This window comes from Diadema setosum, chromosome 2 (genome assembly GCF_964275005.1).
Source record: "Diadema setosum chromosome 2, eeDiaSeto1, whole genome shotgun sequence".
NCBI lineage: Eukaryota > Metazoa > Echinodermata > Echinoidea > Diadematoida > Diadematidae > Diadema > Diadema setosum.
In genome coordinates this window covers 22,201,412-22,218,765 of record NC_092686.1, presented here as the reverse complement: position 1 = coordinate 22,218,765, position 17,354 = coordinate 22,201,412, and the positions used below count along the sequence as shown (strand labels likewise).

General features: G+C 40.8%; 1 protein-coding gene across 1 annotated transcript in view; it reads left to right on the top strand.

Annotated features, from left to right (window-relative positions):
* LOC140243261 (uncharacterized) overlaps nt 1-17,354 on the top strand; it is a 107,340-nt gene that overhangs the window by 80,660 nt on the left and 9,326 nt on the right. Inside the window, exons 12-17 of the mRNA XM_072322933.1 lie at nt 703-1,020; nt 1,518-1,631; nt 2,024-2,251; nt 13,349-13,455; nt 14,524-14,725; nt 15,519-15,758. Of these exons, the coding sequence (XP_072179034.1) occupies nt 703-1,020; nt 1,518-1,631; nt 2,024-2,251; nt 13,349-13,455; nt 14,524-14,725; nt 15,519-15,758 (1,209 nt within the window). The remainder of the gene's footprint in view (nt 1-702; nt 1,021-1,517; nt 1,632-2,023; nt 2,252-13,348; nt 13,456-14,523; nt 14,726-15,518; nt 15,759-17,354) is intronic.

The following is a 17,354-nucleotide window of genomic DNA, read 5'->3' as shown; positions in this document are numbered from 1 at the left end:
TTTTTTTTTTTTTTTTTTTTTTTTTTTTTTTTAAGTGAATTCCCCTAAAGACATCTGCCTCTCCTGAAATGTCCCTATGTATAGACTAGGGGCCATCACACAGTTGTGACGTGACCACTCTTGCACCTTCAAGGGGCACATTAACATTGATGTGTGTCATGTTTAATATCTCAAGTGCAAAATGTCCTTGATATTTTAAGACATGTGTACACAAAATGTTCTTCAGTAGGTGTTTTGTGTCCGTGACTTGCCCCATTTCGAAAAAAAAAGAGTACAATTTGTGGGCTTGCTTGTGTACTTTGCAGTTAGTGCAGCAAAAAAGAAAAAAAAGAAATAAATAATGCATGGTCATATTTCTTTGTGATGATACATGTATGTATGCAATGTGAATTCTACAAACAGTGCTAGCATGTCAGTGGAACTGCCAAAAAGTTTATTATAGGTAGTGAATATGAAATTCACTCAGTAGCGCAGAAGTGTAAGTTATTTGTTTCTCAGATAAAGGGTGAAACAAAGTGGAAAAATGAGAAATGTGCCAAAGAAGCATTTTCATATCTTAGGACTGCTATGTGGGCTCATATATTTGGACCCTGAAGCAGTGTGCATTGCCGACCTTACGCTATTACAACTTTTTTTTTTTTTACCAAGTTGATTTGCCATAAGAGGTACTGACATTACAAATGATCTCTATTTCTCCCGTAGTACATGCCACAGGCGAGTACCTACGCCCAGTTTTCCCAAGGACAGACCTTCCAGCAACCAGCTCCGCCGCAACTCCAGCAACAACAGCCGCAGCAGCAGCAGCAGCAGCAACAATGCCCGGGAACTCCCCTGCGGACGGTGCCGGACCAGCAGGCCAAGCAGGCGCTCCACAGGACCATCTCAGGTGGCCCGCAACAGCCGCAACCGCCGGTCCCTCAGCAGCAGCAACCACCACAGCAACAGCCTCCACAGCAACAACAGATGCCGGTGTCACAACCCTCCGCCATCCCACAACAGAGTGTTGCAGGGAGCCTACAGGTGAGAGAGAATTTTTGCTCACAAACATTTTTTTCCCATGCTGTGTGTTAGTCCAAGTGATATCCATTTGATTTTTATGAAGTATTATCATTGTTATGATTACCTTTTTCTTTTAACTTACTATTAAGGTCAACTGAAAAGTTGTAATTCTGAAACTGTTGTCTGCAATTTCATATATGAAATATGATCTATGTGTAATCACAACCCCATATCTCAGCAGGCATTAAGTTGTGTTTGTTTCTTGTCACAAGTTGCCATGTATTTATCTTCTCGAGTGGCTTGTTTTTTTTCGAAAATGTTGGAAAGGAGCGAATGATACCAATTTTTCTGTCCATTGCTGTACTCCACGATCGCGAATTTAACTGCTCGCAAAATCGTCAGGAAGTCTCTATTTGCAGAACACTAGACTAGCTAAATATGTTGTGTATGAAGTACTGTAAATGGCACAGTAAATGTACTGACAGAGACGCCTTCCCATTGTTATGTGTTCCCTGCAGTCTTCAACCTCACAGCAGCAGATTAGCCAAGCTGCAACCCAGCAGCCAACGTCGCAACAGTCTGTTGCAGCCCAGCAAGCAAACCAGGCCCTTTCTCAACAACAGACTCACCAGGTGGGTTTGACTTTAGTCGTGGCATGACAAATGCAGTGGATAATATCTGTGGTGGATGACCAGTTGTACACAAGATATTTTACCTCAGAAGTTTGGTGGTTGCTGAAATTTCTATGTTGAAAGTTCAAAAACTGCTTTTCTTACAAGATTCGGAATCTAATACTACTGTCTTGTGTTTTCCAGTCTCATGAGCTTGAGAACATTATAGCTCTACTACTTAATGGACACTTTGATGAACATGCAATGATGACCAATTCTGGACCAGTAGATCATTAAAAGAGTAGAGAAGACTTCAAAATGATATCAGATGTGTTTCATTTTATCTTTAAAGAAAAAAAAAAGTTCTTTCTTTCTTTTCTTTTCCCCCAAAACATATCTCTCTCCACTCTCAGATGCCCCCACCCCAACAGCCACCAGTACAACAGTCAGCAGCTCCCAGCCAGCCCTTGATACAATCCCAGGCAGCACCCGTTGCAACACCGGCATCGGCAGCAGTGGGAACAGGTCCAGTCCAGCAGCAGCCCCTTGTGCCAGGTCCTTCCTCCACCCCGACCCCGTCCGTCCCCATAACGCAGCAGCTCAGCCAAGAGGGCAGGCCCCAACCTACTGATGCCGCCAAGGTACTTGGTCATACGAGAACACTAATGTCATTGTTAGATTAGTCTCTGTCGAATAATATCTGAAATGGTCTCGTTGTAGACTAGGTTCTGTGACATCACCCAACATGCTGCCCAAGAGGTACAAGCAAAACGTGTGCAAAGCGCCTAGCCTCTAGCTAGTTAGCAATACATGTACTGTACACCGGCCTGCCTAGCTGGCCTGATAAATGATTCTCGACCCGCTCAAGCTGGGATGTGAGACCGTAACTCTTCCCTGCATGCGTAGTGCCCTGTAGCATGGGTAGTGATATCAGTGAAGCCACATCTATTGGGTCTATGTATGATGAGCTATATATAAAGCCCATCAAAACTGCATCCTGATTTTGTTTATTTTTTTTTCTCCCAAAGGGTGACATAAGATCAAACACTTCTTCATCTGCAGCTTGTTTCATCTCCTTCAACTGATTTAGTGCATTAGATTAATATGCATGTCATGCATGAGTTGTCATTGTGTGATATTGTAGCCTCCACAAGATACGGTAAGTGACCATGAAGTAACTCATAGCACAGGATTAGAAGGCAAATAGTGTAATAAAGTCCCATATATAGACTGAAAGTAAACAAACAAAACAAACTGTGTATAAGTCGTAAGAGAGCCTGGACGAATTCCTAAACTCCTCTCTACCAAAGCACTGTGGCAATAATTCAGTATGATTCCACACTTATCCATTCCTCAATACCATGTTTTGAGCCCCATCTCAAACCCTTTATGAAGCAATTCTGTCTTTGGAATATACTGGCACCGTAAGCAGACTGACAGTAATGAAGCAGTGTGTATGTGTACCAAGTGGTAGAAGAAACAAGAGCCATCAATGTTCTGACTACAAAAACAAAAAGCAGAAAATGAAATAGATTTTCTACCCTTTATTTTACTGTACATTGATTGATTTCTTTGTTTCACTTTCTAGCACTTAACTATGTAACCTCCGATTTTCAGTTTCACAGTTGCCTGCGATATAGTTCAAGTGTACGTATATGAATTCAAGCATGTTAAATAGGCATGACAGTCACAGTTTCTTGGCAATTTGAGATGGGGAATTTGGATTGACAGAGGCCATCCTTATAATTGTTCATATAGTCAACTTTTGAGTTACTGGAAATCCAGACTACATTTGTAAGTGAATGGTATGATTACAACAATCTTGAAACAAATGCTAGCATATTGCACCAGTGTGGGGTGAGAGACTCTTGCCTCAGAGGCCCAGCTGTAAGTGCAGCTACACTAATGACAGTGCAGCGACACCAGTTACAGTGCAGCATGTCAGTATTCACACAGTGCATGGAAGATGAAGACAGTTTTATCCCTTCACCAAGGCTAGAAGTGTACATTTTTTTTTTTTTTTTTTTTGCTGTTGTCATGAAAACTTTAAACTTGAGGTTAGTAGGGAGCAGATACTAGTGTAAGGTCTGAACATAGCTTCAGTTACTTATCTCTAGTCTTTTATCATATCACACATTGTCACAAAAAATGAATGGGTGGAATGGAATTGTCTCATAGCAGTGAGAATTTCCCTGTGATACTTATAAAACCACTAATTACCCCAAATGCAATCATTTTTCTGACCCAGAAAAGAAAAAAAAAATAATGGCAGTTTTAGCCATATTCTGCAGTATCTGAAACATTAAACAAAAATGGTTAACAATGAAGAGAAAGTAAAATATCCTGTGAAGATCCAGCAACATACTAGCTAGACATCTTTTGTTCTGACAAGTATCAGAATATGTTCTTTTGGGAGTCGATGGCAAGCATCAGTCATGTTCATAGCATGACCTCTCTTTGTCCCAGGACAACTCATCTCTTGTTGCGATATTTTCCAAGCTCTATTTATAGATGTTGACTATGGTGTAGACCCGGTCCTGCATATGCCGGTGCATGTCAGTAGATTAGACTGCCATTGGACTCAATATCTCGTCACGGTGTCGCCCTTTGCGTGTGCTTTTTTGTTTTCCTGTGGGATGTGGGACAAACACGAGGCCTCCTAAAAAAAGAGATCTCCCCATCTAGTGGTTGTCACTGGCAATAAAAGCAAGCACACAAACAGCATTGTGCCTGGCTTGAACACTTCAGTCTTATTCCCTGTTCACATTAGAACTGTAACCCTCTTGCATGTCAAAAAGTCAAACTCACTTTTACCCATGTCTTTATAGCTTGTGTGAGTAACTCTGGCATTGGGCTGCTGTGAAGTGGTTGTGTACAATGTAATCATTGATGCCTACAATATTTTGAAGATTGCATGCAGATCCTGATTCCATCTACATATGGAGTCTGTATATGCGGGGACATGTAATTCATACGAGCTTAAAATCAGCGGGAGTCTGGAGACAGCAAGTTCATTACCATGAACAACTCTCTCTAAGTGTATTTCTAGAAGGAAATTGCTTCAGGGAACATCCAAATTTGTATTTCACACCCTCTCCCTATAACTTAATGCATCTGTCTCCAATCCTTCATTGAGATATTTGTTTGATCTGATGTGACAGTGAGAATTAATGATAACCCAAGCTGTTAGTGAAAAGGAAACATAAGCTGCCAAGATTTGTGCTGTGCAACCCTTTCATCTTCCCTAAATGAATTCCTCGGGGACACGGTCTTAATCTGTACATTTATGTTTTCAAAGAAATGTGCCAACATACACTAAGTGTGATGGGCAGAAGGTCGTATATGAAGTTTCTTGTCTTGTTCTGCCAGCTAATGCGGTGAGGTAATGCGGGGCGACGCTCGAATCGTAGGAGCAAGGCAAACCAGAATGGAAACTTCCATTGGGATAGGGGATAGTTTTGCCCCCCGCCTCAGGCAGGAAGCGTGAATCATGGCAATGTGACATCGTAGACAGGCAGCCAAAAATGTGTTTGCACCACTGTCAGCCCACACTGGTCAATGTCCCCATCTTCATATCACTTATGGTGATCCGCCAAATACACAGACGTGGAGAGATGAGAAGATCGCACATTTATATCAACCATTATTTGAAAGAAAAAAAAAAATGGGTGCGAAATCGCGTCGTTCTCACCAGATAGTCTTTCGTGCCAAAATGATATCAATGTCAAGAACAGGATGTGGCAAATTTTGCTGTAGCTTGTGTTCATGTCTCGCAGAGGTAAACTACACTGTAATGTGACTTCTTTTATGCTCGATGCATGTAGCATATTACTGCAAGTGTTTCCCTCTTGTTATGGAAGCTTTTTGTTCTTTTCTTGTTTTCTCTCCAAAGTGAATGCAAAGTGTAATAGAGGTGCCAGACAGCCCCGTTCTGGTTTTCGATGTTCTTGATGGTTGTCCCCTTATCTCTCCGGCAGTCACGCCCAGCAGAGTTGCACTCGCTCGTGATTTCCGTGCCGAAAAAAAAAAAAAAAAAATGATTATTTAATGCTGGGAGTGAAAACCAACATGTTTGGACAACATTTTGGGTGGGGGATCAGGGTGGGGAGGGGTGGTAGGTATATCTCCTGTGTGCAAGCAGTCAACAAAGTGGCAGCAAGGGATTGCCAGCAGGCCACATGTGGGGCTCAGACAGGTGTGGCCACGTTCGTTAGCATGTTTGCTCACCAGTGTTCCATGTGCTACGTCCAATTATGCGAGTAATTCCGCCGGCAACAACTTGCCAACATCTGAGAGCCGTTTGGACCCCCTAGCTGCCCTCTCCTTGACCTTGTTAGGGGCTTGAGCGCTCCGCAGCGGTCGGGAAGGAAGCCTGACATTACCCACAATCTCATGTCTTCCCTCTCGGCCTAAGTACACAATGTCATGTTTAATGAGCCCGCCTCAAAGAAACATGCAAAATTGAAAAAGACATTATTCCTCTCCTCTCCCCCCAACCCCCTGAAAGAAAAAGGAAGAAATGAAAGAAATATTAGTTTGGGTTGCGGTGACTGGTTGTGATTAAGTTAAAAATGAAAAAAAAAATACATATTTTTTTTTGTTTGACATGTTGTTTAATTGAGGAATGGTTTGCAGAGATTATCATCAGAGGAGAGATGTGATAGGAGACTTGCAAGGCTGCAAGGGAATGTTATGAATGCTGCGAAAAGGGATTTGGCTGGCAGGATAGCGTGACCAGATTTCATTTGCTGTATTTCCTCGTGTTTATGGTGTGCGCGGGCAGGAAAGTATGAACTAGGACTTTTCTTTGGAGACTAGATCTGGGCTCTCGTGAATGAGTCATACGCTCACCCTGGATTTATAGTTTGCTGGTGAGACACTAAAACATCGCTAAAGGTGTAGTTTAGGGAAACTTGGCTCTAAAAAGATGTATTTCCAAAATTTCAGGGAGACAAGAAAGTGACAAGCAAGTGATTGGACTTCATAGCCAATTCGTGGGCCAGTAATGCTTTCAGGTTTTGTTTTGTTTTTTAAACATACATAGCACATGTCTATTTAGCAGCAGGTATTACGGAGTTCTTTAAATATCACATTGGGTTATGAATCACATTCAGTCGAAGTGGAAGAGAAAAACATAAGGACTTTTATAACTGTATCATTTCCTGCAATCATCACCACAATAGCTGTCTTCCAATTAAAGGAAGAATTCCCTCCCCCCCCCCCCAAAAAAAAAAAAAAGTGAAGGAAAAAAATCTAATAGATATTAGTACAGACAGTTGAAGCCATTAGGTGAAGTTCATGTTTTCATGCATAAAAGGAACAAAATATTGTGAAAATAAGCAGTTATGGGTGATCCTATTCATTACTTGAAAAGAGTTTATGTTAATCAGTTTTTCATGTAGAAAAAAATGTATCCAGTAGCCAAGTAGAAATGCATAGGCACAGTGACAATGTTAGAGAACTTCGTATACAACATGGAATATCTTTTGGGCAAAGTCCCAAGGGTTTGGGGACTGGTTGGAATCTTGATTTTCTGACTTCAGCTCAGAATGTCCAGTGATGATGTATGTAATTTAGGAGAACGGTTGGATATATGCAGCAAATTGTTCGTGTGAATGACTGGTAAAGGTCAAAGTCAAGGTTGCCAGGACTACAAATGTCATTTGCTTAGGTCTAACTTTAGCTGTAAATGTGCAGTGGTAGTATACTGATAGCAAGGATGGGGATAAGACAGTCGATTGCTCGGAATGATAGCTGTGAATCAACAAAGGTCAAAGGTTGGCTGTATTTGGATGAATCGCCATTTTCCAGTTATCAGTTCACACTAGGAATGTCCAGTGGTAATATTTCTCGCTAAAAAGAATAAAAAATATTAGAAGAAAAGCAGCTGAATGTTTGAGGTCATGCTCAAAAAGTATCCAAAAATTAGCAAGAAAAGTCATTTTCTGGCCATAACCTTTGCTTGTTATATCAAGTAAAAGGTCATGCTCGCAGGTATAAAATAGCCAGAAAAGTTATTTCTGGCCCTGACTTTCGCATGTCATACCCAGTATCAGTGATAAAGGTTCATACCAACAGTTAATGTTCAAGATATATGATTTTATCAAATTTTAAATGAAGGGGGCCTTTAATAGTGATTGCGTGTGAAGGCAGCGGCATCCCAGTTGACTTGCAGGCTGCGGTTGCATTGCTCTAGCTTCCCAAAGAAGTGGTGATCAGAGAGTGTAGACATCAGTACTAGAGGCCAGCTACACACCAGCCAAGCCATCCTGTCAATTGAATGATTAGAGAAGACTGTCTGGCCGTGAAGCCTCGATAATCTGATGATCATGCACCGGTGAAGGCAGCGGGATGGGTTGGGATTTCAATAGAACATTGGAAACACCGATGTGAAAGAGCTGTTGAGAAAATGAGATTAATAAACCCCCCCAAACAAAAGAAACAAAAGGTAAGGAGTGTGAGAAGTAAATTTTTAAAGCTCATGCTACTAGTGAGGCAGCTTCAGTAAATTCTCGCTCTGATCTCCCGTTATCTTTGTTAAACATGCATTACATAAATCTCAACTGAAAAGGCTTCAAGACACATTTATTGCAGGGAGGAGTGGGATGACTGAATCATTGATGACACAGCAAAAATAATCATATTTTGCATCGTTAACTGTTTTTTGGCAGTAAGATCCCTAAAATAGTGAGGATTTACCAGTGAGATTTTTGTTGGGTTCAAAGAGTCAGAAACGGCCCAGAATCTGTGTGTGCCTTTGCCAGTGAAGTGTACAAAGCAATTCTGTGGCATTCAGAAAGACACAATCCATTAGAAAGGAAGGGGCTTCAAGATTATAAGTCATACCCATCATGACTGTTTTACACTGTTATGCACTGGGGTAATATTTCTGCAGAAATATGCATTTAGTACTTATTGAATTGGCAACTCTGAATTTTATATATTTCATATTTTACAGAAAGATTAGCTGGCACTGTTCAATTCATAAGGTAGCTGCATAGAATCACTATAAGAGATGACAAAATTTGCCAATTTCAGACAGATATTGATTTTAATTTTTGACAATATGTTGCCAATTTAGGAACCAGAAACAGATTTAGGCATTTAAAGGCTATTGATAGTTTTGTCACTGAAATGAACACAAGAGTATATAACCAAAGTAAGGTGCAGATGAAATAGAGAATTTGTTTTTCTCCCTTTTGGAGTAATAGCAATGAATGATAAAATAGTTTGAAACATTTGTAGCATCAAACGAAAGAAATGTTGTTTTCTGAGACTCACCGGGTTGAATGCATAAAATATGGTGACCTTTTAATCCCCGCTCATCATGGGAGAGAATTAATATATTTCTCATGTATTATCCAAGCTCCAGTATTTGTCTTTCTGACCAGTTTATAAAACTCTTTGAATTCAGAAGAAAGGCTAGTGTGTATTGCTTGGTGTTTTCACCTGCCCCTCAATGCTGCAAATTTGATGAAATGCTATCCCTTGATAATTCAAGGAATGGGTGGATATCTGGAGACTAAATATATATCTTTGTACTAAAAATTTTATGGGATGATGTCAGAGAGTTAATGTTTTCTTTCCTTGATTGTCTCTTTTCACATCTCCTCTGTTTCAAATGTAAGAGCAAGATAGAAATTGTCTTTTAAGAGAAATATCAAAGTCATTTTACATTGTTTCACGGACCAGAGCTGCACTTTGTAGCAATCGTTGTTCATTAGTTTATGTGTGTCAAAACGTCAAAATGCACATGGCTGTTTTCCCAACCCCCCTTCATTTGTTAAGTGTCAGGCGTTTGCTGACAGAAACGTATTTGTCATGGCATTATCAAATTACAGCCGTATAGACTAACAAACTAACCCTGACCAGATTCGTTAGGTGCCATTCTTACTGGTAGGCATTCGTTGTCGTCTCAACGTAAGTGCATGCAGAAGGATGTGACAATATTTGTCCTTGGATTTTTGCCAATTGCAATTCGTCCCATGCGGAATATCCTGTGTCATATTCACTAATTAGTGGATTGCATTAAGAGCTTGCAGTCAGTGGTGTTTGTGTTTGAATATAGTGGCAAGCGGATCTCATGCAGGCCATGTATGAGACTATCAATTACAATGATTGGTACGTTTGAACCCTAGAATGGTTTCAAAAACTGTCCTGTGTATCTCTTCTTTTGGATATTTGTGGAGGATGCACAATATTCATCTTTTGTTTATAGTAGGATACACCCTTAGGAACTATGGGTGTATCTTATTGCAGCATTAAGCACATACCTCCTGTGTCAGAGAGAGAAGAGAGAGAGGGGGGGGGGGGGGAGGGGGAGGGGGGAGGGGGGATATCAAGGAAGGAGAGGTATAGGAAGTAAGGTTACAAACACCCAGCAGTTTAATTAATTCTAATTTTCCTGTTGTAAATCCCGCCTAGCCCCTTGCCCCTAAAGCGGTCTCTAGCGCGTAGCAGCTTCCCTCTGTGCCGTCACAGGTAGGGAGCTGTGGATATACAAAGTGTGAGAGAATTTGTCAACAATGGTCCTTGTCCCACATGGGATCTCTCCTCTAATGATTCAGAGGCAGATATACAGGGATGGGGGAGGGAGGGGTGGGGGGTTACGGGTGGGCAGAAGTGCTGCAGTGTCAAGGCATTGAAGCAGAAATTTGCCTGCCCGTGAAATATTTCTGTCTTTTCGCCCCTCCTCCTGCCCCATTTTACACGCATTGTCTGACAATAATTGTACTTTGAAAAACAAAAAAGAAAACAAAGCAAAACAGGGCATATGGTCCTCCATGGCCACTCTTGTCTCTGATGTTGTGTAAAAATGATGGTATGAAAACCTTGCAGTTGAAAATGATTGCTAAAGGCCTTAAGATGAGTAATGAAAATCTGTGAGCAACATTATTTATACCATGATCAGTTTTCTCCCATAGATAGTAGTGGGCAATAGTTGTCAAAATATGGAAAGAGTTTACTAGAATGATGATGTTTCTCTGTACATTCTGATAGTGACAATGTAATTTTTCGTATGCTTGAGTGTTTCTTCATCCTGTTCACATCACTTCACAACTCAGCAATTTGTGGTAGCATTTAAACTTGAAGCAACACAATATTTGACACAGAGCTGCCATTTCCTGTGTGTTCCCTTCATCAGAAATTTAAGCTACATATCTTTCTGAAGTGCAATATATTGTGTAAATATGATGTAATATGCTAAGAATGTGCAATCTATTGACAGTGATATGGTTTCAGCTTTCAAAGTGGTCTGTACTGTGCATCAGTATGTGTAAGAGTGTCTTTAATGACAGCTTCGCAGCGTGAACATTTTGCTATTAATAATTCAGTGGCTATTTTCACGCTGCTTTGTCCAGAGGTGAGGTATGAGTGTTCTTTGAGAGTTCTCCCGGGTAATAGAAATTTTTCCATACAATGTTGAGTGCTGCGCAGTGCTTGGAGCATTCAACAGTAGAGGCAGTGCTTACAAATAATCCTGGCATCCTTTCTTTTTTTTCCCTCTTTTTTTTTTCTCTCTGTATGCATAGTTGAGATCTTGATCACAAATTACTTCAATTTTCTCAATGGGTTATAATCATTATGAATATCATGTCCATTTCTTTGATACATGACAAAGTTAGTGTAGGTCTTTCCATGTGCGATGCAATGCTGCCAGTTCTCATTGTTAGAAACCACGTTGGGAGCCATCATGCATGAGATGCCATGGGATGTAGTCAATTCTCAGTGAAATGTTTCTAGGAAGTTGTCGCACAGTCTTACTCTTTCACACCTGCAAATGAACCGCAACAGATGCCCCTTCTCCAAACTTTGTTAGTAGTAGACAGTCCTACATGCCGTGTTTCCAAGAATCGTCAATGGGGTGCCGCAGCCCATACACCTGATAATCATTGCCCTTTTCAGAATCAAGACTTTGTGGTTGTGGAATTCACAGCTGCCTCTTCTGTGGCCAAATGTGCTAGATTGCTACAGGCATTAATGTATTACTCAGTACACCTGATTTAACCCACCCCCCCCCCCAAAAAAAAAAAAGAAAAAAAGAAAAAGAATCAACCAAACAAACAACCAAAACAACCGATAACATTCAAATTGGAATTGGGAACTGTGATAGTCATTTCAGTTCTAGGGATAGCTTGCTATCGATGACTCAAATTGCATCTAGTTATTATGTCATATAGAGATAAATGGTGCTGATAAGTCAAACCATTGTGCAGGGGGGTGAGATAAACCCATTGAACACATGTCATATGTTGTTAAAGAATCCACACATTAAAAAACCAAATGCTGTTTTTTTTTAAGCCAATGACCATTGGCCTCTCAAGTGTGATGTGGTTCCTCTGTTATGGGCCCTCAAGGGCACCTGTCATTTATTACTCAGTATTAAGCCGGAAAGTTTCATGGTGCAGCCTTCAAATAATCTGACTTTCTGCGAAGTGGTCACATGTGCATTGAAGTTAATAGACATCTGTGGAATGCTGGATGACTCATTCTGTTTACATTACCTTGTATGCCAAATCAGGTGTGCAGTCACCTGCTCAACTTTTGGTTAGTTTTCCCTCTTTTTATATGTCACCATCCATCTGCATTCTTCTGTTTCTCCTGTGACTGAAATGCTTTCCACCTAGCCATAATATGTCATTGCTTCCTTCTGAAGCCCTGTCATTCCAGTGTCCCGTCAGATTAAATTGTATTTAGGATTTAAAAACACAAAAAAGTGATTACGAAGTTACCAGTAAAGCTCAAAGTGCCTATGAGTGTAGCATTGACAAAGAAAAGACCATGTTAGAATGTTCCTCTTTTTTTTTTTAAATGATTGATTGACTTACGGCTGTGAAGTATGAAATGGTCTCAGATGAGAGTGTGTGCTGTACACATAATACCGATGTATATTTTGTTTTTTTATTTGGACACTCAAATGACATGCATGTATAAGCAACCAACTTTGCTTCCCTGTGTTTTCCTTTCTGTCTTTCCTTCCTTCTGTCCCTCCTCTCTTGTCTCTCTTTTCCATCTCTATATCTGTTTGTAGCTCTGTAGTATCCCAGTTACCAGATGTGTTACCCCTGTCAGGTGTTGTAAATTTGACTTGCTCTGGATGAGAAAGTAAGAACAAGGTTATATCGATCATTCCTCAGACCATATTTACACTGAAAGTGTAAAGAGGCGGGAAGGGAAAATCCACCCCCTCCCATTCTGCCCCTAGCATGTGTACCAAGCTGTGCATCCTATCAGATTTGTGTAAAACAAAGTGAATTATTGTAATCAACCAATCGTCTGTACGTATGCATTTGACCTAACCCTAACCTCTGAAATATCACAAATCAAGAGCAAAACAAATCAAGGAAAAATAAGAACTCATTTAGATGTTGTTGCAGACAAGATATGCTTGGGGCATACAGTAAAAGTTTCATGGTCTCTTTCATCAATTGAATAAAAATACAAAGTAAAACACACACACACACACACACACACACACAAGATGAAAGGTAGTGCATGCTTGTGGACAATCAAGAACATGACATTACTCCTGAAAACTGAATTGCCTGCAGGATAAAATATCTTGTCCGAGCATCTCCTGCTTCATATGTGCATTCCCACTTCTTCCTACCCTTACAAGTATCATCATTATCATTATTATTTTTGTCTCTTTAGATGGTTAGAGAATTGTTTGGAGCATTCATGCTCTGTTTGTGTCTAACGTGTACCCAAATGATCTCTCCCTTACCCTCTAATAGGCAACAGGCGAAGGGTCGTCCAAGTCCCGGGGATCTCCAGCCCTGGAAAGGAAGGATGCTACAGGAGGGGACTCCGTGTCTGGGACAGCTGGCACTGGAGAGGAGAGGTACATTTGTAGGATAAACATGAAGAGAACATCAACCTCCTTTCACCTTTTTTCTCCTCCTCCTTCTCCTCCTCCTCCTCCTCCTTCTTCTTCTCCTTCTTCTTCCATAGCAGTAGATGTAAACATTTCTTAACCCGTTGAAGACGGTTTGATTTTGCTACAACATGCATTTCCCACAGACACTTGCCTGAGGATACTGAGGACTTGTCCTCAAAGGGTTAAAAACAATGAATCAAGGCAAATATCACAAAGAATGTAACATACAATGTAAAACTTAGCAGGTGGGGGCTGATCATCTCTATTTATCCTGTGAAAACCTCTTAATTCATTCTGATTGAACAGTTTTGAGGAGCAATTGATTGACATTGTTTTATTTCCTAACCTCCGTAATATTGTGGCTAGGTTTCCACTGTATCGGATGTTGCAATGCTTCCTTGTTTCAGAAAAAAACAAAACAAAACTGAGAGCTCCAAAGATTGCAAAAATTGTGCGTATGTTCCTGGTCCTGTTCTGAATAGTACACACAACACTTCCTCACACAGGAATCTATTGGAATGTTCAGAAAAGATAAGGGGCAAGTGATTCAACTTCTTATAAGTACATGAAAAAAAAAAAGTCACTAAATCCTTTATGCAATGATGAACCCATTGCATTAGTTTCTCCCCTTATTTCTCTGCCAATGAATGTGACCCAGTAATTGTAGCCATTCTCAGGGAAGAATGAAAGAAAGAAAGAAAGAAAAAAGGAAGGAAATTCAAATGCTGCCAGCTTCTAGAAAACTGGATGCATGACTCTCATTTATCATTTTATATTTTTGTTTCAATTCAGTAAGGAAGACTTGAAGGGAAAAGGATAGACTGCCAAATAAACACTTTTTTCATTCAGGTGTCAATATTGTTCAAAGGTTCTGTGGACCTTTATGCTTTTTATGCTTGTCAGATGTATTTACCCATACTTTCAGCTCATGTAATTCAAGAGACACGATTTTGTAAGTCTCTTAGAGATGCGTGACAGGGGGAGCCTAGTAGTTTAGATTTTTATCATGGGGCTGGCTTTTTGTTCCTGCAGTGGGACGGAGGGGAGCCAGAATGTGGAGAGGCGGCGCGAGAAGAAGAAGTCCAGCAAGTCCGGCAAGAAGCGGCCCAAGCTGAGCATGCTGTCCGTGAGCGAGGATCAAGTGATCGAGTGCTCGCTGGAGACTCACCGGGGTGACACGGTCATCTTCAAGTTCAGCGAAGATGACCAGCATGAGGGCATTGTGGCCAAATTTGTGAGTGACACACTGAGCTTGTTTGAATCTGCATGCTGTGGCCTGCGTGCCAGAGGGATGTGTAGCAATAGATTTTCTTGTCAAACTTGGACATGGCTACAGACACACAGACCCGACAATTTTCAAGCAAATAAATTCTCTGCAATGAATGAAAGCACATGAAGGAATCTACATGTGAATGGGACATAGTTACCTCCATTTACCCTGCAGTATTAACAGCATAGCATTATACCAACTTGATTTATGAAATATGAGAACCAAAGCCAATGTAATGCAACTATGCAATATCAAGATAACCTCTATGAAAAAGGTTTCATACATTCTAGTTCACCCTGTGCATTGCTTGTCTGTAGGTTAAAATCTTCCTTCAGTGTCCCGCTCCATGATTAAACGCAGACATGTGCTGTGCTTGATGCATGCAAAATCAGAATTTCTAAAGAAGACTTATACCCTGGAGAGAACTCCTCCATTACATTTTTCTAGGTTACATGAATCATCCATCTTCTAAATTCCAAGTAGAGCAATATTTTTCCTTTTTGTTGGAAACATTGCTTGTGCCAAAATTTGAAAATGAGAATCAACCACTGAGGTAAATTTCTTATGCAGTTGTGCATTGAAGGGACAGGTACAATATTGTGAGTTTAAAAGTTTTCAAAATTTTCATTGATTCCATTGCTTAGTAGCATTGCCATTTTCATCTTATTTGCTGGGTGCAAAATTCTCGTAACAAGGGAAAGGTAAGTCTGCCCGTGGAATTGTGAAAGAGTGAATTGATTTTCATTTCTCTGACCAGGTGGAAACCAAGCATCTGCCGGAGCAGCATGCTGCTCTCTTCAAGGAGCAGTTGCTGCGGGTGACAGAGGAGGCCAGGCGCCGCGGTCCGGTCTCCGGCCCAGAGCAGATGCAAACAGCGGCTGGCGAGGGCGGAGCCCCCGGCCCTCAGCTGCGGGACGACATGCTGTCCAGCCCCACCAAGACGGCCCCCTCGTCGGACGCCTCCCCGCCGAGTGGGGACGAATCCCAGCAGCAATTGGTATGGTCCCCTCTGAACTCACCTGTCTCACCCATCTCTGAACCTACAAGCCCAAGGCTCAGCCCCCTTTATTGGCCCTCTGTGGTGGGTTGGTTGGGACTGGCCCGCTCTCCTTACTCTCTTTATTTGCTAGATTTTGCAAAACAGACTGCCGTGAATCAAGCCTTGGTGTGGCTCATATCCCACATATACTTTTTAATATCCATATGTTGTGATGGAATGACTCGCTAGCCTGAAGTCTGTGGCTTGATTATTCCCTTCTAAACCTCACTGTAAAGCCATCCCACCCAACCTCTGTTTCCTCTGTGTGCAGTAGAGTGTTTGGTGGCCTCAGGCCATTCTTACATGCAGCCAGTCACAATCCTGGTCCCAAACTCACTTTATACCAAAATGCACCTTGTTTCCATGGGTTGATAACCTGTCCGTGGTCTTTCCATGACATTTCATGGTGCATGCTCATGAGGCAGGGCTCACACATAGTCTTGCCATTGTGCTTTGTATGATAAAGTGTTAACTGCTTGCTGCAATTGGATGAGTGGGCAATACACTTATCCTTCCAAAAGAGCACTTCCCCGTGTGTTGTATAGCCACCACAAAAAAAAAAAAAAAATCAAAAAAATCCACGAAGACATGAAAGTAGACTGATAGAGAAATGAATGAATGAATGAAATGTTTAGAGTGGTGATGGGGGAGGGGGATAGAAGCCTGAATGAATGAAATGTTTAGAGTGGTGGTGGGGGAGGGGGATAGAAGCCTTTTCGGGTATCTTTTACAGGTATAATCATTTGTTTGCAGCATCCAAATTGGTTCTCATTAACAACACATGCAATTTATTCACTTGAGAAGATTTATTCTCCCCTTTGTATTTACCCCTTATATGAATATGATAAAGTGATATGTGGTTTTCTTCCTTTTTTGTGGTCTTTATTAAAAAAATGTGTGCATATCTGATGTAATGGTCAGTTTTGGAAATTCTCCCATCTCAGTACTAATTTGCTTTAAACTGACTAATCCTAAATACTTGCTCCTCTGCTTCCTAATCTGATATATTTGAGAGAAAATTGAGTGACTTATCACTTGACGCTGTAAATCATGAATACTCATATCTTAGTTCTTTCTCTCCCACTTCTATCATAAGACTTTTCATCTCAGTTAGACTTTGTTGATGACATTTCCATTGTTGTGATGATCCTTCAGAAGACTGAATGCCGGATAATGCTTTGTCATGAAGATTAAACCAACCATCACACCTTGATTTATTTAGAGCAACTTTGATTTAGTATGATTTTTTAGAAGGATGACAAAATGCTTGCAATCAGTTTTCCCTTGAGACAACATAGAATGGATTAGAAATGATAATGTAGTGAATTTGACTAATAGCATGATTGTGTATATTCTTTTGAGTGTGATGGTTGTTTGAAGTGTTTTTGCAGCTGAATAATTGGATAGCTGCGTGTGTGAAGAGTTTCTTTCTCAGATGCCTTTGAGTAGATACAGTGCCATTAATGATGATTTGTGGTAACTGCATGAACTTTGCCATGAATGTTCATTGATTTCTTATATGGTGACTCAAGACATTTGCCGATCGGCTTTGTG